Source organism: Miniopterus natalensis, chromosome 2 (assembly GCF_054644295.1).
Source record: "Miniopterus natalensis isolate mMinNat1 chromosome 2, mMinNat1.hap1, whole genome shotgun sequence".
Taxonomy (NCBI): Eukaryota; Metazoa; Chordata; class Mammalia; order Chiroptera; family Miniopteridae; genus Miniopterus; species Miniopterus natalensis.
The window spans coordinates 83484532-83507334 of NC_142082.1; the positions used below are offsets into that span (position 1 = coordinate 83484532).

At 33.9% G+C, this 22803-nt stretch overlaps 1 protein-coding gene across 5 annotated transcripts in view; it reads left to right on the forward strand.

Moving 5' to 3' along the window:
• PDS5B (PDS5 cohesin associated factor B) overlaps positions 1 to 22803 on the forward strand; it is a 112921-nt gene that overhangs the window by 86660 nt on the left and 3458 nt on the right. The window contains exons 25-33 of one of the 5 annotated variants that reach the window (XM_016199519.2): positions 1271 to 1385; positions 2981 to 3113; positions 3451 to 3570; positions 5222 to 5284; positions 5873 to 6018; positions 8767 to 8872; positions 13741 to 14183; positions 14274 to 14384; positions 21297 to 21432. In XM_016199519.2, coding sequence (XP_016055005.1) covers positions 1271 to 1385; positions 2981 to 3113; positions 3451 to 3570; positions 5222 to 5284; positions 5873 to 6018; positions 8767 to 8872; positions 13741 to 14183; positions 14274 to 14384; positions 21297 to 21432 — 1373 coding nt within the window. The remainder of the gene's footprint in view (positions 1 to 1270; positions 1386 to 2980; positions 3114 to 3450; positions 3571 to 5221; positions 5285 to 5872; positions 6019 to 8766; positions 8873 to 13740; positions 14184 to 14273; positions 14385 to 21296; positions 21433 to 22803) is intronic. The other 4 variants (XM_016199516.2, XM_016199517.2, XM_016199518.2 and 1 more) reach the window with 4 other exon arrangements.

A 22803-nucleotide genomic window follows, 5' to 3' on the forward strand; every position in this document is an offset into this window, starting at 1 on the left:
CAAATTTTACTGAATTTTGAACCTAGATACTTTTTTCTCCTATACCTGCCTTAAAATGAAGGATGTTACACACAAATTATTCTTTTCGAGTTCAGGAATAGGAATAGAGCTTGCTGTCTTCTTGACACATATATTATTATACTCCAGGTTGAACATCTAATTTAAACTTTTATTTTGAAAGTAGGAAATATAAAAGAATTTTACAGAATATGAATCCTGGTCTTTTGGAATAACCTTTACTAAACTAGTTAGGGTTACGTTTCTGACCTCTAATGGAATATGTTGATCAAAGTTAAAATACAGGGTGGGGCAAAAGCAGCTTTACAGTTCATGTGGAAAATAATACAGTAATTAAAAAATAATACAAGAATAAACCCTGGCCCTGGCCAAGTGGCTCCGTTGGTAGGAGCATCTTCCCATACACCAAAAGGTTGCAGGTTCGGTCCCAGTCGGGACTGGGGTGTGTACGGGAGGCAACTGATTGATGTTTCTCTCTCACATCGAAGCTTCTCTCTCTCTCTCCCCCTTCCTTTCCTTCCAGGAAAAAAAAAAATCAATAAAAACATATCCTTGTGAGGATTAAAAAAAGGAATAAACTGTTTCGTGTACTCACAACTGGAAACCTACTTTTGTCCCACCCTCTATAAAGATATTTTAATTTAAACTAAAACAATTTTTCTTTGTTGTTTAAAATGTCCTAGAAACTATTTATGTATATATTTTTTAGTATCTTTCCTTCTGCTACAGATAGTATCAAAAACTTTTACTTTACTTTGATACTATAAGTAGTACCAAAAACCTTTACTTTCTACTTTTGTGTCATATTAACTGAAGTATTTACTAGTTTTTAATTTTTTAATTTTTAATTTACTAGTTTTGAATTTTTGCTCTGCAGCTTACAAAGGAATGTTGAGCACAGGGTTGTTAATAACAAGCAAAATAGATCTTATGTTTCTTAGTCTTAGAGTTTGTTTGAGTCAACAAACATCTGCATTTGAAAACTGAAAGAATAGTCTTTGTAACCACAGCATATAGTGCATTTAATAGGCACTTCAATATTGTATATGATGGATGAGTGAATAAACTGTTTAATTTATAATATATCTTAGCACTGGACATTTCAATATATTTTTCTTCTAGCCATAATGTGGTACTGTTAGGATGTAGGAAATATTGAATCAGAGAGATAAAGTCAGCGTGTAAGATTTGGTTTTCTAACCTGGATATTTTTATTTTGTTTTGTTTCTTTTTTTGTATGTTTGTTTTTCAGAAAAATTATTATCTCTTCTACCAGAGTATGTTGTTCCATATACAATTCATCTTTTGGCACATGATCCAGATTATGTCAAAGTACAGGATATTGAACAACTTAAAGATGTTAAAGAGTAAGACTTTTTCCATCCCATTTTCATATTTTCTGAAAGTTTTAACCCTTTCCTGCTGATAATGTAACCTCAATTATAATTAGTTTATTCAATTTAATTTATTCCTTAGGAATTTAAGGTTTTTTTCCTTTATTTGTTCTCTTTTTCATACAATCTCTTTATATTTCATTTCTCATATAATTTTCCAATACTTAATTTAGCGTAATTACTATACACTGCTCTGTTTCTCTACCAGTCTGGTATTTCTTTTTTATTGAAGCAATCCATTAAAAGTTTCCATTACAGCTCTTATCTTTTTCTCCTTTTTCTGAAACTCTGTATAGATTTTCATGTGGATTGAAGCATGCTCTCCTTTATTCATATGGTAAACACTTTTTTTTTTTGAAGAAACTATTTTCCTTCTGTAAGGAAGAAAGAATGGCCTAATTTAATAACGGGCCAAGTTGATAACCAGGCAACATTCCCATTTATTACTTGTTTGGTGATATTTCTAATAGAGTTAATGATAGTTGTAATTTTTTCAACGATTATTATTGAGAGGTCAACGATTATTATTGAGAGGCCAAAAGAGTATATATGCCTGTGTGTGGAATAGGGAGATATAATGATATTTAGAGAAGTCTTTATAAGACCAGCATAAAGTCAAAAGACTGATAACTTGGCAAGGGAAAAAGCTATTACCCTTTTTTACCAAAGTTTCTGTTTTTAAAAAAATATGCAGTTCTCCCAAAGTGAGTCCTGTCTTAGAGTAATTATAACTAATGAAAACTTCTAGCATTTCCTTTTTCTCAGAGAAAATTCGTTTTTGAAATAGATAAAACACTCTTTGGAATTAACTATACATTTTTCGCTATATCTCTCAGTTGTGCCAGTACAGCCATGAGTCGTCATCTCCAGTCTATGAGAAAGCCACTCCAGAAGAGTTTATGTGTACCTGAGATCCTAAAGCTTTTTTTTTTTCCTTCTAGAATGATATCTTGCTTCACATTTCTCTCTTCTTCTCCCCTTACTTTTCTCCTCTGTGCTCTGTCACATTCTGGCTGTATAATATACACAGACAAAGCACTTTGGTTTTTTCTTAAGTAGAATTTTTTGTAATTAACTTTAAAACTGAAACTTACTTTTAATATTTCCCTGTTTAAGCAAAGACAGTATATACAGTTGTCAGCCATGACTTTTTTCTCTCTAATTTACTGATGAAGATTCTTAATTATCGTATAAGGTAGTTGTATTATCTTAAAGACTTTCAGTTGGGACTACAGTCAGTCTTAGCATCATTTTATTTATGGCCCAGTTATTCCCTTACATAGCCCTTCCTTTCCTGTCATAACTAAGATCACTTCATTCTTTATACCATTTATTCCTTTTTAACCTGCCACCCTGGAAAATTAGTCAGACTTTGAGAGGGGTACTTATGAACTCACACTTAAATTGCTGATATGGTGTGATATGTATATGTGACATATCTTTTTTCTCTCTTGACTTAGAGCTGTTTCTTTTTAATTTGTTCTATTAGTATTCATTACATTTAGTAGAATTATTATATCTGTATTTGACAACAAATTTTTCTTTTCTGTTTCTCTTGTGTTTTTTAGATGTCTTTGGTTTGTTCTAGAAATATTAATGGCTAAAAATGAAAATAACAGTCATGCATTTATCAGAAAGATGGTAGAAAATATTAAACAAACAAAAGATGCCCAAGGACCAGATGATGCAAAAATGAATGAAGTATGTAATTCTTTGTAAATAATTATGATTTCATATCTATTTAAGTATCTGAGTGTAGAGTATGGAACTTCTGTAGTAGTATTTGTAGACATCAGTCTTTTCTATTAGTAGTAAATAATCAGTAGTATTTTGATTAGTAGTAATAAGACTTACTAATATAGTTAATAATATAAAATTAGTAATACTGTTACTAGTAAACTAATGAAAACAATAGTGTATTTTAAACTTACACTATTACATTGAAAACTGTATAATAAATATATGTTCTAGAATTACTTCCAATTCAGACTTTAGGGTGCCAACTTAACTACTTAATTTTTTTTAAATACCATTGCAGAAACTGTATACGGTGTGTGATGTTGCCATGAATATCATCATGTCGAAGAGCACCACATACAGTTTAGAATCTCCTAAAGACCCAGTACTGCCAGCTCGTTTTTTTACCCAACCTGACAAGGTAGTTATTTTAGAATTTGTGTAAGTTAATATAAAATGTATTCTCAGTACTAGATTGTGGTGAGATCAGGAAGGATCAACATCAAGAGCTGCTCCTTTGCTAATGTTATATAGAAAGGTTGTCATGAGTCTTATTAATGTAGTTCAAGACCAGAATATGGGCCAAACTGGAGGACACAAATAAGGTTCAGAGATTAGTAGGATCTAGAGTTTGTGTTCAAACTTAAATTTATGCCAGTCTAAGGGCACAGGCAAAAAATGCAATCAAAGCATGCAGATTTGTGAGTTAATGGCCATTGATCCAAAATGAGAAGGAGAATGCTGATAAGATATACAGTCTGAAGTTATAGCTCTTGATTGAGATCTATAACTATAGTAAAACCTCAATATAATGGACTAATTTGGATAAGGGGGGTATCAGTTAAAGCCCAAAGTCTTGTTATATAATAAAGGAGGTTTTCCATATGCGTATGTTAAAAAATTGACAAATTAGTTTAACCTGTTTTTACCTATGTTGACACGTTTGTGTAATTAAAGTTAAGTATGTATGAAAAGTTTAATTTCAGAGAAAGGTTTTCTATATGTATTTCTATTAAATTTATACTGAATAGGTCTATTAAATGCATGCATTCACCAGTCACTGCAACTAAACAAATGCATACAGCTGGGGTGGCACTTAGCACAAGTTGTAACATCAGCTGGCAGGGTTAAAACTGCTGCACTATGCGTCACAGCACTCGAACAACAGAACCAGTTACCACTCGCCCTGCAGTGTGATCACGTGCTAATTATTCCCCAGACTGTTTGCTAGTAGTGACTCTTGGATTTAAATATGTAGACTATAGTTGTAGATACTTATTTATGTCAGCAAAATTACTACAGTGCTTTATCCAACATAGGGCCTATTTGCTAAAATTTGTTAAAAATAGCAGTGAATTAATAACAAAAAAATTAACTTGTTAATTTAATTATAAGCAAATCTTGGTTAAAAGCAGTGTAAAGTTAACAGGGTGTTAATTTTCACAAAGGACATATGGACGGGAAATTTTGTCCATTAAATCCGAAGTCTGTTAAACAAGGTCCGCAAAACCAAGGGTTTACTTTAATGTGAGGAGAAAAGTGTAGAACAGACAGTGGAATGGTCAAGACCCTTGGAATGCTATTGGAATGTTCCCACTGTCTTAAAACTCAAGTATTGCATGAGGTATAAAGGGTGTTTTCAAGAATCTCAGAGATTCATAATGAACCTAACTAAGCCTGTTGAGTAACTGAGAGTATAGAAACCACCACTACCTTTTTTCTTTTTTTTTTTTTTTTTTTTTAAGCAAAATACCAATTAAAATCTTTATAGTGTATAGAGATTTGGAACAGCCTTTTAGGTTCACCCAGTAGCTAAAAGTGATTGTCTGCTTTGAAGCATTCACTTTGGTGTGATTAAGAAAGCAGGAGTCTATGTGGTACCAGATTAGTTTAAATATAGTATTTAAAATCAGTAACTGAAATTTTGTGTTTTAACTGATTATTTAGTTTTCATAAGTACGAGTTTTTTATGTACTTCAAAACAAAAGCTGTTCTTTGCTTTGTTGGCTTTTGAACCTCACAGATACAGTGTTTCAGTATTCACTGACTACATCTTTTTCCCTTGCTTGTAGAACTTCAGTAACACCAAAAATTATCTGCCTCCAGAAATGAAATCGTTTTTCACTCCTGGAAAAGTATGTTTTAAGAATGGTTTTAATTCTTATGTGGTAGTTTATTGTAGTTTGATTAATGGCGTAATTATGTTATTTTATATTTATTTAACATTGGTATGTTTTAAGTAAGAAAATTTAATTATTAGGTATCTTCCATTTACTAGTAAGAAATAGTTATATTTACTATATAGATGTAAGCTGAGATACATGAACTCATTTTTTTGCTTATAATAAAGCCCCTGGAGACTTTGATCTTTAAATATCTGTACTATAATATCAGGATAAAAATCTTAAAGTGAAAAGGCATCTTATGTCCTTCCACAGCAAGAGTCTAATAATCTATTCTCATTGTTGAGTATACATTTGATTTGTTCTCACTTATATGTAAGCTTCAACATAACTAAGAAACTTGACTGTTTTGCTATCTATATAGTTTTTTATTTGTTCAAGTGATATCCAATTTATAATCCTTATTTTGCTTAAGAATACGCAAATTTTTTTCATGATTTGTATGTAAATACTTTGCCAGAGATGTTGTTTATGGTCCTTTAAATGTAAATTTCTTTTGGCTTTAATCAAATAGAAAGAGATATGCATTTTTCATTTCAGCCTAAAACAACCAATGTTCTAGGAGCTGTTAATAAGCCACTTTCATCAGCAGGCAAACAATCTCAGACAAAATCATCACGAATGGAAACTGTGAGCAATGCAAGCAGCAGCTCAAACCCAAGCTCTCCTGGAAGAATAAAAGGGAGGTAAGTACATAAGAAATATTTACTTTATATTTAAGGATTTCAGCAAGGCTATGAGATCTAAAATAATGTAACCCAAAACATTTAATGTTAGTGAGTGGGAATCAACACATGGCATTTAACATTGGTAGTCAGGTTCTCCATCTTAGCCTTTCATATTCTAGCTTTTGGGGTAATCCAATTGTCTAGCAGTTGTAAAACTTAAATTACTATACATCCTTCCAGTGGAATATACAATCATTAAAAATGATTAGGTGGTAGCTAATATGAAAAGTTTCCACAATACATTATTGAGTGAAAAGACAAAGAGTAAGAAGAGTGTTACAGTATATATTTTTTTTGTATTTACATGTGCTTATATATGCACAGAAATTCTTTAGAAGAATATATTGCACTTTAATAGTGTTTATGTAATCTAGTATAGGAGAGAGATCATTTTATACTCTTTGGTATAATTTAAATTTCTTTTTAGTATGTACATGTATAAACTTTTGTTTGAAGAAAGCAAAAAGGAAACACATTTTATACTTTCTCTGGTTTTAGCATAGTACTTAGTACATAATTTGTTAGCAGCAGAGACTTGTACAGGGCTAATTGCCACTGTTTATTGATTTTGCTAAGTTACTATGAAACACTATATGCTATCTTTTGCATTGTTCATAACCAATTAGTAAAGGAGGGAGGAGACATTCTAAAGTATCTTATCAATTCCTTGCAATGAATGTTTAAATGTTGTATAGCACAACAGAAATAGAACAAATTATATCTATAGCTCTTACTTTTGTAGATTCCTATATTAATGTATACTAGTGGTTTATACCTAGTGACTCTTCACCCATATCATTTGGACATTTTCTAATGAATATCCCCATACTTAAAATAACCAAAACATTTCCAGCAACTAATTTCTAAACTATTGGTTTTTTTCCTTGAATTCCTGGTTATAATAAAAAATGATCTAACTCACCTAGTCATCTAGACTGAGAGCATCAAAACTGTCTTTGACTCTCCCTGCTACTGAGTTTACCATTATGTTTTCCTACAGTGTTTTATACGTCTCTTTTCTGTTATCATTTCATTCATTCTCTTTAACTATTGTATTTGGCTATTTCCCTTTCTTATTCCTGTAGCTTTGTAGATCATATCACTGCTGGATACGCTTTTTTAAAAATGCTGCTGATTTAAGGTTATTCCATTGCTCAGAAATCTTAATTGGCTCCCCTTGTTTGCTTTCAAGATAATGAATATTTTACCCTGTCCTCATCTCCCATTGTTATTCAAAACAAATGACTCCTAGTTTTCCTACTATACTTTTTCAATATACTTTGGTTAAACTTTGTTTCACCCTTTGACTAATCTTATTTAGTCATTTTTTCATCCAAATCCCATCTCTTCACTAGAACTCTTTCTAAGAGAATGAGCTAGGTGTGTTTGAGACAGCTTGGTTGGAGAGTAAGAATGAGAGAATAACAGTTAGAAATGAAGTTGAGAGGTAGCCAGATTATGTTTGGACTTAGTGAATGTAAGGAATTTGGATTTGAGTTTTAAATATGACTGGAAGATATTGTTGTGGAGTCTAGTGATCTAATTTGTCCTTTAAAGACTGCCCTGATTGTTTGGAGAATAGGGAGCTAGAGTTGAGAAAGAAAAACCAGTTAGGAGTCAGCTGATAGCCTTCTAGGGAAGGGATAAAGAGGGAGGAAGATGGTAAATAGTAAAATTTGGGGTTTATTTTGATGCTAGATCAAAGTGGACTTGCTTGATGGATTAGCTGTGAACAGTTAGGGAAAAGGAGGATTTGTGGGTGTATCCTGGCTTTTTGCCTGAATACCTATATAGATGATGGTGCCATTTACTGAGATGTAGAACCCTTAAGGAGGAGCAGGCTGTGCGTGCGTGTGTGCGTGCAGGCGTGTGTGTGTGTGTGTGTGTGTGTGTGTGCAGGCGTGTGTGTGTGTGTGTTCGGGGAAAGTGGGGAAAACAGGAGTGTCCAAATAACTGTTTTGGTTGTGGTAAACTTCAGATGCCTGTTAGAAATTCAAGTGAGTGGGCAATTGCATATGTGAGTCTAGAGCTCGGTAGCTTCTTAGCCAGAGATTGAAACTCTGGATTCAGTAATGTTTAAATTGTTTTTAAAACCAGATAAGGATGAAATCACGCAGAACGGAAGATTAAACCTTTCTATCTGTGCGTGAAAACATGTACTGTTAATTTATTTAACAAATATTTATTGGGTGCCTACTCTATGCCAAACACTGATGATCCATATGCTTTAGTATGCATCGTTAAATAAAATTGACAAAAGATCCATACTTACATTCTAGCAGGAGAAGGTAGTCAGTAGATAATAAATGTAATAACTTTTAGTGTATTAGAAGGTGTTAATGTAAAAAGGAAAAGTAAAATTATGGATGAGGGAGACGCAGCGGACAGGGCAGATTGTAATGTAGACCAATCTAACTTGCTAACAAGAAAAGTTTCAATTTACTTTATGTTCCCACTCCAAGATAGAATTTAGGTTTTAAATAGAATTAGAAAAAAAATAAATTTGACTTTTTTTTTTTTTTTTTAATTTTCCTTTTTTATTAAACGTGCTTCTTTGCTTGTTTTTTTGGTACTAAGTATGATAGAATAAAACCAAATACTTTTTGAATGGAATGAACCTTTATTTTATAAAGCTGCATTAGGGAACAGAAAAAGCTCTTAAGGTTATTTGATTGTAATAACAATTATAAATGTCTGTATTAAAAGGCTTGATAGTTCTGAAATGGATCACAGTGAAAATGAGGATTATACAATGTCTTCACCTTTGTCGGGGAAAAAAAGTGACAAGAGAGACGACTCTGATCTTGTAAGGGTGAGCTATTTGATTTTTTAATTATTATAATTTTATTGTAAACAATAATTTTTACACTGAAATCAGTTAACATTACTCTCAAATTTGGCATGATTTTCTTTTGTTTGTTAATCTTCCCCAAGGATATTTTTTCCATTGATTTTTAGAGAGAGTGGAAAGGAAGGGGGCGGGGGGAAAGAAAGAAAGAGTGAAAGAAACATCTGAGTGAGAGAGAGACATCGATTGGTTGTCTCCCGCACTCACCTCAACTAGGGCAAGGATCAAACCTGCAACCTCAGGTACATGCCCTTGACCAGGAATGGAACCCCCAACCCTGACCCTTTGGTGCACCAGCTGACTGAGCCGCACAGGCCAGGGCAACAAGATTTTCGTTTAAAGGTATTAATTACAAATTTGAGTTTATGATTATCCTCTACCATGTAATTTAAGTATATTGAATTTCTTGTGTTTTTGTCATTCTACTAAGTAATCTTTTTTCTTTAGGTCTTTGGACTGTAACATGCCAGTTCCATACTCAGGCTGCTTGTTTTGTTTGTTTTGTTTGCTTTTTTTTAAAACACTAAGTTTAGAATTAGCCTTAGAGAAAGTAAATAGAATGAGGGTCTTTAAAGGCTCCTCCATTTTAGTTGATTTCTCCATCCTTTAATTACTAAATAAGCTTCTAGTAAAGGTAGGAATTGCTACAGTTCTCATATGGTCCTTGTTTAGTTTTAAAAATCGTAATGATAGCTTGCATGACAGATAAAATTTATAAATATCATTTGAAGACAAAGGTGGTAGTTTTGGTGCAGATACAGAATACAGTTAAGTATTTCAACACAACCTGATGGCCTTAATTTGGTACATTTTGACTTTGTAGATTAGCTCTAAACGTTTTTTGAATAACTGATTAGCTCTCTGAATCAGCTTCTTTATCTGTAAAATGTGGATACTTAGCTGGTAAGGTTTATCAGGGTAAATGAATTAGCCCAAATGAATTGTTACAAAGATTAATATTTTTATTAACAATTACCATAAAATAAAAGTTAATGTGTTTAAATCTCAGTTAATAGAGGTGGAAGGTTGTTAGTAAAATAATTACTTTTGCTTTCTCTGAAATACAGGGGTAGACAAAAGTAGGTTTATAGAAGGAGACAAATAATACAATAATTAATAAATAATAATACAAGAATAAACTGTTTCACATACTCACAACTGTAAACCTGTTCTTGCCCACCCCTGTATTACTGCCGTTTGTCTTTTACTGGCCCAACATTACATAGCCGAGAAGTTTATTTTCAGTTCTTTTCAAGTTTCGCCAGTAATTTATTTTGCCAGATTGTTTCTCTTTCCTCTTAAAAAAATTATAATTCCAAAATTCTTACTAAATCCTTACTATCTATTCTGTAAATTCTGGTTTTTATTGGCTGTTTAAAAATTTCAGCCAATCAGAATTAAAATTTGATTGCTTGGCCAGAAAGGAGTGCTGTTATCTGGATTTATAGAAGAGAATCCTTGAATTAGGAAAGGTATTTATGTCTTCTAATCCTACTTCTCATATTGTGCAAAAATTCCTTCATTATCATTTATGACCATTGGTTATCTGCTTGAAATTGCCTTAAGTGGAGGAGAGCTTCTAATTTCTTTCATTTATTGGAAACATCAACTAGTCCACCCATATCCATGTGGTGCTCCCTTTTATCCCCTCAAATTTGGGAAACATGGTTTTGATTAATTCTTAATATTTTGTTATTCTGTAAATTCCACATCTAGTTTTACCTTAGGAAGCAATGCAAAATACATTCTCTTGTTTTTCATTGAGCAGTTTTGAATTTCTGACCTTCTGAGATTTACTTGTATAATTATAATGCAGGCCTTTGGCTGTCCTTTGTGCAACATTGCATTCATTTTCAGAAGTACTAGAACCTTATTAACTTAATTTCAACTGAAATATACTCAAAAACGTGAGAGTTATGAGACAGAAGTTTAATACCAATAAATTATAGTGCAAGAATACTGCCTCCTTTGCCTACTACTAGTTTCACATTGATATTAAACTGCAAAGGAATTCTCCATATACATTTATATTCAAAATTTTAGTTTTTCAAGTAACACATGTTCCCCATTTCCTGCTCCTAACCTTAGTTTTATACTCCCTCTGCTCTTAAAACAATGCAATGCAAAATGAGAAAGAAATTAGAGAATGTAATACCTTAGTAAACTAAATTATTTTATGGTATTCTCAAGAAAGCAGGCATTGGTTTCCTTTTTACCACCAACCTTCCCCAGGGCATAAAGGAAATAAACCACCCTTTCAAATCTTAGGACATCAAAATGAATTCTAGCATTTAAAATTGGAGGAGACACTTTAAATTTAGTTTTAATATTTTTTTTATTGTCCCATCTCTGAGTAACAACAGTTAATTTTTAATTAAAGTAAAAAAGAGAGAACTCATGGACATGGACAACAGTGTGGTGATTACAGGGTGGAGGGGGGTAGGTGGACGTGGAAGAGGGCATGGGGGCATAAATAGTGATGGAAACCGATCATTCATAGGCCTTTTTTCCTTGGAATGCAAGGATAATTTAATACTTCAAAAAATCTCTTAATGTGTTATAGCAGATCATGCCAAAGAAGACATAAATTTTAAAAGATGAACTCTTAAGAAACTAATACAAAAAGGATACATGCTACAAGTTTCATCTATTTAAATTAGTAGTGAATGATTTATACATGTATCTGTATTTACAGATGTACATAGCTAACTTTACTCTGTTGATTTTACTTTATATTAGGTATACACTTTGGGGGAAGGGGATTGGCTTCACCACAATAACCACCACCACAACAAAATTAGATCTAAACATGACCTTAAAAAGAGAAAATTTCAAAACTGAGAAACATAGAAGACTTGAACAAAGAGAAGACATGCCTTGTTCCTTCATGGGAAAAATTAATTTAAAAGATGACAGTTTTGCCCTGGTCAGTGTGGCTCATTTGGTTGGGCATCATCCCATGTACCAAAGGGTTGCCGGTTCAGTTCCCAGTCAAGGCACATGTACCAGTTGCTGGTCCCATCCCCGGTCAGGGGTGTGCAGGAGGCAGATGATCAATGTTACGCTCTCACTCTCTCCCTCTCCCTTTCTCTCTGTCTAAAAATTAATAAACTATTCTTTAAAAAAAAAGATGACAGTTTTTTTCCAAATGAATATATAATTATAAAAGTCTGGTGTGATTTTAAGTCCAGGTGGAAGAATAAATGGATACAAAAAAGAGGAGTAATAGATCAACCCAACCAGACACAAACATAGTTATAATTAGTAAAATATTGTGCTGTTGTTTTAATAGCCCCAAAACATTATTTTTTAAAACATAAAGAATAAAGGAAGCATTACAAATCAGTAATTTTGAAATAATTTAATGTCTCTTTGGGGGTGGGAATAGGAAAAAGCAATTTAGAACCTCATCTCACATCCTATTCTAAAACAAGATAAAACAATGTCTTGGTCTGACTGGGCTGCCATAACAAAATACCATAGACTGGGTAGCTTAAAACAACAGAAATTAATTTTCTCACATTTCTGAAGGTTGGAAAATTTAAGATCAAAGTGCTGACCAATTCAGTTCCTGGTGAGAGCTTTCTTCCTGATTAGCAGATGGCCACCTTCTTGTTGTGTCTTTACATGGTGAAGAGAGACAGAGAGATACTCTCTTTCTGGGTGTCTCTTCTTATAAGGTCACTAATCCCATCATGAGGGACCCATCTCTCATGACCTCATCTCAACTGAAGTACTTCTTAAAGGCCCCATCTCCAATTACCATCACATTAGAGATTGTGTCTTCAACCAGTGAAGTTCTTGGAGACACAATTCAATCCATAACAAATAGAAAATAAAATTTTTAAATATGCAGAAGTGTAAAAGAATATAGATTAAAACACTAAGACTCTAGTAAACAAATGGGAAAGGCAAAATACCAATGACATAATTAGGCAGTTCACAAATAGGAAATGCACATGACTAATTAAACATACTTAAAAATTACAGGTAGATCATTTTTGTTTTCACTGATTTTTAACAATGTCAACTGGTACAAACTTTGGAAGTTAACTTATTACTACAAACTTACATATTTGTGTGTTTTATGTTGTATGCGTGTATATAGAGAGCATTATACGTGTTCATACGTACTATTCCTCATTTCTTTGGAGAATTTTCTTGTTCTCCATCTGCTGGTAAATGTATAAATTCTCTGAATGTAGACTAGGATTTTATTTTAAATTTGAAAATAACTGATTTTTAAAATTATTTTTGTTGTTAGCAGTATCTTTGGGAAAAAGCAATATCTTTGATTTAGAACTGTGTTCAAAACTTTTAACAAATATGTTTCACTTTTATATTTTTCAATTTTCATTTATAAAACAAAAGTAGTTCTTTTATGCGCAAAGCATGATAATATAACATAGATGATATTTTATGTCTATATACGATGTGGTAAAATTAGAATTACTCAAATTGAGTATCAAAACATCCATTATACTTTAATATTCTTGTTTATTTTTCAAGCATTGAATTTAGAATGTTCTTATTATGAATTAGTTCTTCAGTAAAATTTAAGATTTAATAAAATACTGGTCTTGAGACATTTCCATTTGAGGCTCTCTAGCTTAAGTAAAAATAAAGAGTTACCCTCATCCCAGATCATTTTTTAAATTATAAAACTAATAATAAAAGCAAGTAAAGTTATGGTTCCAATATATTGAAGAACTCTATACTTTATTTAGGTACATTTTTGTGACAAACGTGCGTAACAGATTTTTTTTGTTTGCTTCATTCAAAATATGTTTACTAACGATTTTGTACTTGAAATTGTGATTTTTTATTCCTAGTCTGAATTGGACAAACCTCGAAGCCGGAAAAAAACACCTGCCATTGATTCAGAGGAGAAACTAGGTATGGATGACCTAACTAAGTTGGTACAAGAACAGAAACCTAAAGGCAGTCAGCGTGGACGGAAGAGAGGTCACACAACTTCAGAGTCAGATGAGCCGCAGTGGCCTGAGGAAAAAAGGCTCAAAGAAGATATATTAGAAAATGAGGATGAACAGAATAGTCCACCAAAAAAAGGTAAAAGAGGCCGACCACCAAAACCTCTTGGTGGGGGAGGTACAACAAAAGAAGAGCAAACAATGAAAACTTCTAAAAAAGGAAGCAAAAAAAAATCTGGACCTTCAGTAACAGAAGAAGAAGAAGAAGAAGAAAGACAAAGTGGAAACACAGAACAGAAGTCAAAAAGCAAACAGCACCGAACTTCAAGGAGAGCACAACAGAGGTAAGTATGTGTAACCCTAAACTGCATATATTTAGTTACTATGTTATAAGTCATAATTTGATGCTATCCACATTTGGGTCTTCCCCAAAGCAGAGCAGAATCTCCCGAAACTAGTGCAGTTGAATCCACACAATCCATACCACAGAAAGGACGAGGAAGACCATCAAAAACGCCATCACCATCACAACCCAAAAAAAATGTGTAAGTTGTAAATAATGTTAAATTTCAAACCAATTTCAAATTATTTTGCAAAAGTTTATAAATTTTTAAGTATACATAGGGCTGCATTTAAATCCCATATATTTAGCCCTCATACATTAGGTAAGATAAAGTTTTTATAAACTTACCTAGGTGATTGATATTCCAATTAACCCTCTGGTAACTTCTGTACATTTTTACAGGTTTTAGGCAAATCTTTATGAATATCAAATAGTTTATTATTTCCAGTACAGACTTTATGGCACCTAAGGAGGTGATAATGTATTTTTTTATTATTAAATTTATTGGGGTGACTGGTCAATATATAAGTTTTGGGTGTGGGTTTCTGTGTTATAAGATCTGTATGTTGCTCTGTGTGCCCACCACCCAAAGTCATATCTTCTCCCATCACCATATATTATGACCCACTTTACTCTCCATCCCCTTCCCTCTGGCAACCACCACACTGCTATTTGTGTCCAAGAGTTACACTTTTATATCCCTTATATGAGTGAAATCATGGTTCTTAGCTTTTTCTGACTGACTTACTTCACTTAGTCTCAAGGTCCAACCATATTGTTGCAAATAGCAGTATTTCATCCTTTCTTATGGCTGAGGAGTATTCCACTGTGTATATGCACCACATCTTCTTTATTCAGTCCTCTATCACATGACACTTTGGTTGTTTTCATGCCTTGGCCACTGTGAATAATGCTGCAGTGAACATAGGGGTGCATATATCTTTCCAAACACATGTTTTCAGGTTTTTTGAGTATATACCCAGGAGAAGGATTGCTGGGTCATATGGTAGCTCTATTCTTAATTTTTTGAAGAAAGCTCCAGACTGCTTTCCACAGTGGTTATACCAGTCTACATTCCCACCAGCAGTAAATGAGGGTTCCCTTTTCTCCCCAACCTTTCCAACACTTGTTATTGCTTGTCTTGTTGGTAATAGCCACTCTGACAGGTGTGAGGTTGTATCTCATTATAGTTTTGATTTGCATTTCCCTAATTGCTAGTCAGGTCGAACATCTTTTCATATATCTACTGACTGTTCGTGTGTCGTCTTGGGAGAGTTGTCTGTTCAGGCCCACTTTTTGATTGGGTTGTTTGTTTGGTATTGAGTTTTATGAGTTCTTTATATTTTGGAAATTAAACCTTTGTCAGAGCTACTGTTTGAAAATATCATCTCCTATCTGGTTGGCTGCCTCTTTGTTTTGTTGTCAGTTTCTTAGCTGTGCAGAAGCTATTTAGTTTGATAATAGTCCCATTCATTTATTTTTGCCTTTATTTCCCTTGCCTTTAGGGTCAAGTTCATAAAATGTTCTCTACGACCAAGGCCCATATGTTTGGTATCTATATTTTCTTCTGTGTAACTTACTGTTTTGAGCCTTCTATTTAGGTCTTTGATCCATTTTGAATTTTTGTACATGGGGACAAACTGTTATCCAGCTTCATTCTTTTGCATGTGGCTTTCCAGTTTTCCCAGCACCATTTATTGAAGAGACTGTCTTTACTCTGTTGTGGGTTTCTTGCTCCTTTGTTGAAAATTATCTGCCCATATAGATGTGGTTTTATATCTGGGCGCTCTATTCTGTTCCACTGATCTGTGTGCCTTTTTCTGTGCGAATACCATGCTGTTTTGATTATTGTAGCTCTCTAATATAATTGGAAGTCAGGTAACGTGATACCTCCAGCTTTGTTCTTTTTTCTCAGGATTGCTTTGGCTGTTTGTGGTTCCATACAAATCTGATGATTTCTCATCCTGTTTCTTTAAAAAATGACATCGGTGTTTTGATGGGGATTGCATTAAATCTGTATATTGCTTTTTGTAATATGGCCATTTTAACTATGTTGATTCTTCCAATCCATGAACACAGGATATTTTTCCATTTTCTTGTGTCTTTTTCAGTCTTTTTTAATAATGCTTTGTAATTTTCAGTACGTAGGTCTTTCATGTTGTTGTTTATTCCTAGATATTTTATTATTTTGGTTACAATTGCAAAAGGAATTGTTTTTCATTTCTTTTTCTGAAGTTTTGTTGTTAGTATATAGGAAGGCAATGGATTTTTGTACATTGATTTTGTATCCTGCCTTTTTACTGTATTTGTTTATTGTTTCTAATAGTTTTTTGGTGGAATCTCTAGGGTTTTCTATATACAAAATCATGTTGTCTGCAAAAAGTGACAGTTTTACTTCTTCCTTCCCTATTTGGATGCCTTTTATTTCTTTTTCTTGCTTTATTGCTCTGGTTAGGACTTCCAGAACCATGTTGAATAAGAGTGGTGAGAATGGACATCCTTGTCTTGTTCTTGATCTTAGAGGAAAAGCTTTCAGTTTTTCACTATTGAATATGATATTAGCTGAGGATTTATCATGTATGGCCTTGATTATGTTAAGATACTTTACTTCTATTCCTATTTTATTGTTTTAATCATAAATGGATGTTATATCCTATTAAATGCTTTTTCTGCAACTATTGATAAGATCATATGATTTTTATCCTTCTGTTAATGTAGTAAATTACATTGATAATGTATTTTTAAATAATCACAGCATATTGATGTGGTTGCCTTATCATTCCACACTACAGTTTTTCTTCATGTCTTTCCTTGCCAACTTTTTCAAAAAAATAGCTTTTATACTTTTGTTCTTATTCTTTGAACTGTGTAGGAAAGTAACAGGTGTTATTTTTCTTTAGTTACATCCATAGACATTATCACATGCTGATCTCAAGTTTTTGATGTCTTGATTTTGTTTGTTTTCTATTCAAATTAATACATCTATTATCCACATACAGATAATTTTGGATGGTCACACGGTCACATGTTTATATGAGAGTTACAGTAACAGATTTGTATCCAAATTTTTTTATGTGGCAGGAGCATCTGTGCTATAATTTGTAAATTTTGCACTTTTTTTTCTCAGTTATTGAAGTGGAAATCTGACTTTCATTAGTCAGACAATCACCAGTTTTTCTCAGAGTATTGCATAACTACATCAGTGGCTTGACTTCTCAGAGTTGCCAACACACTTTGATTAAATAGTTATCTTAGAAGTTTTTCCTATTCCTGTGTATTCCACAGGAAGAGGAAAAGTTTCCTGAGTATCTAGCCAGTATTTCATGCTTTCTTCCATTTAATTTTTTCCTCAGGTAAAAAATTTAAAAGGTAAGTACAAGTTCTTGGCAGTTTTGTTATATTTTGATTCAACCATGGAAAATCATTAGGTTTAGAAAAAGAATTCTTAAGGAATATTAAATTCCCATGATTAATTTTATAACAATGAAATATAATGGCTCATGACATTAATTTGTTTATATTTGGGCATCATAAAATTAAGGGCTTAAATTATTATCATGTTCTCTCATAAAACCACACAAGTGGTCACATGAATGTTCTAAAACAAAGAAGTGTTTCTTTTAAAAACTCAATAGAGCCCTGGTCGGTGTGACTTAGTTTATTGGAGTGTCTGTCGTCCAGTACACCAAAGGGTTACGTACCTGGGTTTTCGGTTTGATCTCCGGTCAAGGCACATGTGGGAGGCAACCAGATGTTTCTCTCTCGCTCTCGCTCTCGCTCTTCCTTCCTTCCTCCCTCCCTCCCTTCCCCTCTCTAAAAACCAATGAGCATGTCTTTAGATGAGGATTAAAAAGAAATCAATACAGAGACTCTTTATTCTGTTTTGAGAGCCTATCTTCTCTTCACTAGGAAGCTTTGTTTTTAGAGATCATAAAACAACATGTTACATATGCCTGTTTTTCTTCTTCTGACCTCAGTGGAATTAAGAACCATTGTATTATTTTCTGTGTAATTCCTATATTTTCTTCTGTTAATTCTGTAAAACTGTATCAAGTTAAAAAAAAAAAAAAATGCTTGGAGAGATCCAACATATAGAGGTAGATTAGGTAAGTTACACTTACCTCCTCCCAGGACCAAACTCTAAATTATAGAGCAAACATCCCAAATAACCAAATGAAAACTATTTGAAGAGAAGTTTATCACCAAGGATTTACAGAAGAAGCCACATCAAGACTGGTAGGAAGGGCAGAGACCTGAAAAGGGCTGGCCCCCATTTCTCCTGGTTGCAGCTGAGGTTCCAGAGATATCTCAGCTGTGGGGATTTCTCCTTCAGCAGAGTAGGTTCTCAACCCCATGCCAGGCTCCCCAGCTTAGAGCAACAGAACCAGGTAGAGGAGCCCACATACATCTGGTTGTGAAAATCAGCAGGGATTCTCTCTGCCAGGGAGAGACTGGATTCTGCTAGAAACCCAGGCTCCCTCTTAAAGGGCCAGCCATTCACCGTTGGCTCTGATGGAAGGAGGACATCTCAGAGATGACTAGAGTTGTGTGACTAGATGACTAGAAGAAGCCACAGTGATATATCACCTCATGCCTGTCAGAATGGCTCTCATCAGTAAGTCAACAAACAAGAAGTGTTGGCAAGGATGTGGAAGAAAAGGAAACCTTCATGTACTGTTGGTGGGAATGTAGATTGACACAGCCACTATTGAAGGTAGTATGGAGGGTACTCAAAAAAGTAAATATGGAACTGCCTTATGACCCAGGGATTCTACTTCTGGGTGTTTATTCACAGAAACCCAAAGCATTAATTCAAAAGAATATATGCACCCCTAAGTTCATTGCCACATTGTTTACAATAGCCAGGATATGGAAGCAACCCATGGGCTCATGAAAAGATGAGTGGGTAAAAAACATATATATGCAGAATGGAATATTACTCTGCCATAAAAAAAGAAATCTTCCCATTTGCAAAAGCATGGATGGGCCTAGAGGGTATTATGCTCAGCGAAATAAGGCAGAGAAATACCATCTGATTTCACTTGTATGTGGAAACTAAAGAACAGAATAAGCGAACAAGGAAAGTGAAACAGACTCATAGACACAGAGATCAAACTGGTAGAGGGGTGAGAGGGGTTTTGGGGACTGGGTGGAAATGTCGAAGGGATTAAGAAGTGCAAATTGGAAGTATCAGAATAGTCAGGGGGATGTTGAGTATAGCATAGGGAATACAGTCAGTAATATTGCGTTAATTGTGTATGGTGCCAGACAGGTACTGGAAGTATTGGGGGGAAACACTTTGTACAGTATATGATTTTCTAGTCCTGGGAAGGGGAATGTCTGGCCCACAGAAACATTTGGTATGACCCTGCCAAGGAAACTACAGGCGGGACTTGAAATTTGATAAATCTAGGAGCTTTCATAGCTAATTCTTAGTTGATAATTTTGTATGGCCCACAAATGATGTTATAAATACCCAAATGGCCCTTGGCAGCAAAAAGTTTCCCTACCCCTGGTAATCACTATGCTGTAAACCTGAAACCAATATAAAATAATACTGAGGTTAAACTGTAATGAAAAATTTTTTTAATAAATAAAATATCAAAAAATGCTTAGTTTTAGCATGGATTGAACAATACATCTTTTGGATTGCTTATAGAAGTGATAACAATATTCTTAATTTTGAAAAATAAATACCAGTAGGGGATACATATTATTAAATGGTGGTATCATATATTTTTGATTGCCTTGTATGTTTTAGAGAATACTAATTGCTAGGCAATATAATGGCACAAAACACATGATTCTTTTCCTCATGGGACTTAACAATGTAAATGGGCATGTAGTTATAAAATAATCACACATAAATATGAATTCTGATTTTTTATATGTGCCATGCAGAAACAATTTAGGCTACTCTAAAAACGTAATAGGACAGCTGGGAAATCAGGAAAGTTTTCTCTTGGGAAAGTGACAAGTTGATTCCTTGAGAATAGTAGTAATTAGACTGATAGTGTGTAGGGAGAGGAACATTATAGGTGGAGGGGTCACTGTATTTGAGGGTTATGAAGTGGGAAAAATCTTGTCAAAATCAGAGAGTTGAAGGATGGCAAGGGTTTGCTGGATTGTAGTTGTGGGGAATTGGGGAGAGAAAGAGATTGGAATGGAGAGGCCAGCAAGGACTGTGTGCAGGACCTTATGTACTGTGTTAAGAGATTTACATAATTACTCTGAGTACAGTAGGTAGCTATCCAGCGGGAGTGACATCAGCTATGCTTGTATTTTTAAACGATTATTTTGTTAAGAGAAGAACCAAGAAATGAGAATGTTTTACAAATATATAGTAGCAGTGGAGGTAGAGTGAACTGAATGGATTTGAGATTTCTTTAGAAATCGAATCTGTAGGGCCAGATAAAGTGTAGTGTACTGTTAAGGAAGATATAAATGCCTTTTACTAGTTGGGAAAGATTTTTTAAAAAAAAACAGAGTTTGAGTTATGTTTTTGATTCCTTTATGGTGTTGGTCTCAGTCACACATATTTTTGTTACTTGATAGATCTTTGTATGTAAGATTCTAGGATTAACACTTGCTTACAGTTCAGAAGATAAGAAAAATATTTCTGCCCTGGCCAGTGTGGCTCAACTGGTTGGGCGTTGTCAGTGCACCAAAAGGTTTCCAGTTTACCAAGCCGGTGTGGCTCAGTGGTTGAGCATCAACCCATGAACCAGGAGGTCACACACGGTTCAATTCCGGGTCAGGACACATGCCTGGGTTTCAGGCTCGATCCCCAATAGGAGGCATGCAGGGGGGCAGCCAATTAATGACTCTCATCATTGATGTTTCTATCTCTACCTCTCCCTCTCCCTTCCTCTCTCTGAAATCAAAAAAATAGATTTTTTTTTTTTATAAAAGATCGCCAATTCAATTCCCTCTCCCTCATTCTCTTCAAATCAATAAAAATATTTCTTTAAAGAAAAATATTTCCTTCTTATAAGATAATTGAGGATAAAAATGATAATCTGAGAATTCATGAAATATATAAAGCATTCCCTCTAATGAGGTGTAATCTTAAAGATCAGAATGTTCATTGTATTTTACATGTGTTTTACTCTAGCCGTGTAGGACGCTCCAAACAAGCAGCTACTAAAGAAAATGACTCAAGTGAAGAAGTAGATGTGTTTCAGGGTAGCTCTCCTGTTGATGATATTCCACAGGAAGAAACAGAAGAAGAGGAAGTTTCTACAGTAAATGTATGTGTTTATTAAAGTGCCATGTGTGACAGTATGGAATATAGAAATAGGATTGGTAAATATTTGTTCACATCTTTTTAGCACTTGATGTTACTTATAATTTTAAATATTTATATTTTTTCTTCATTAGTTTGTAGCATTCTTTTATCTGCCAGCTTGTATAATGCAGAAGGTATCTTTTATAGAAACTTGAAACTAAGAATAATGGATGTAGCCTAGTGAAAGTGCAAATGTCAGGTTTAAACTGAATGTAAAGAAGAACAAGTGCCAGTATGATACTCACACTTCAGGCATTTTTGTACCTTGACTTGAGAGTGCTGATATTTGTTAAATATACTATTATTTATGTTTCATTTTTGTTTGAGTTTCAAAGTAGAAACTAGAAGTTAGTCAACCATATAGAATAAAGTCCTATTTTTAACTAAAATCAGCCTTTGGAATTCATAAAATTGGTAATAGACACTTCCTTTTCTTTTTTTTAATTTATCTTTATTGTTGAAAGTATTATAGGTATCCCATTTTTTCCCCCCTAATGGATTCCCTCCACTTCGCTCCCACCCCCTCCACAGGCCTTTGACACTTCTTTTTAAACGTAGGAATGTGGTGCTTCTTGGGGTACTTGTTTTATTTTTTAAGGAATGAGTTGTTTTGCCAGTTAACACATCTCAGATATTTCAGTTTGGAAGAAAGATAGTTAAACGGTTAAGTAAGAGCTGTTCTCTTGATAACACTAATTCTGAATTTTTGGATGACCTGAGCCAGCCATCTTATATAAGAAACCTGTGTTCTGTGATCAAGTCCCAGAGTTGATCCTCGCTTCTCTGTCCTACTTAAAATATAATCAGCTCTTCAATATGCAGCAGGATGGGTTAACACCACAGAAAAATATGCTGCATTGTGGTCTCAGACTAGCTGGGCTTGTTTCTTACACAAATTTTTGGGGGGTTGTAAAAATAAGGCGAAAGAGTCTCCGATATTTTCATCAGTGAAAAACTGTATCAATTAAGTTAAAATACTGTCCTTTTTATATTCCTCTTGATTTTTGTTTTGTTTTAAATGGTTTGTTTCTCCGCCTTTTGAAAGTGCTACTTGTTTATTTTTCTTTTCTTTACAAGTTTTCTTTTTTTTTCAAATATGTTTTTATTGATTTCAGAAAGAGGAAGGGAAAGAGAGATAGAAACATCAATGATGAGAGTCATTGATCTGCTGGCTGCACTCCCCCTACTGGGGATGGACCTGCAGCCTGGGCATGTGCTGTCACCTGGAATCAGACCATGATCTCCTGGTTCACAGGTCGATGCTCAACCACTGAGCCTTGCCAGCTGGGCATATTCCTCTTGTTTTTTTGAACAGAGTCTTGTGCTTTCATTA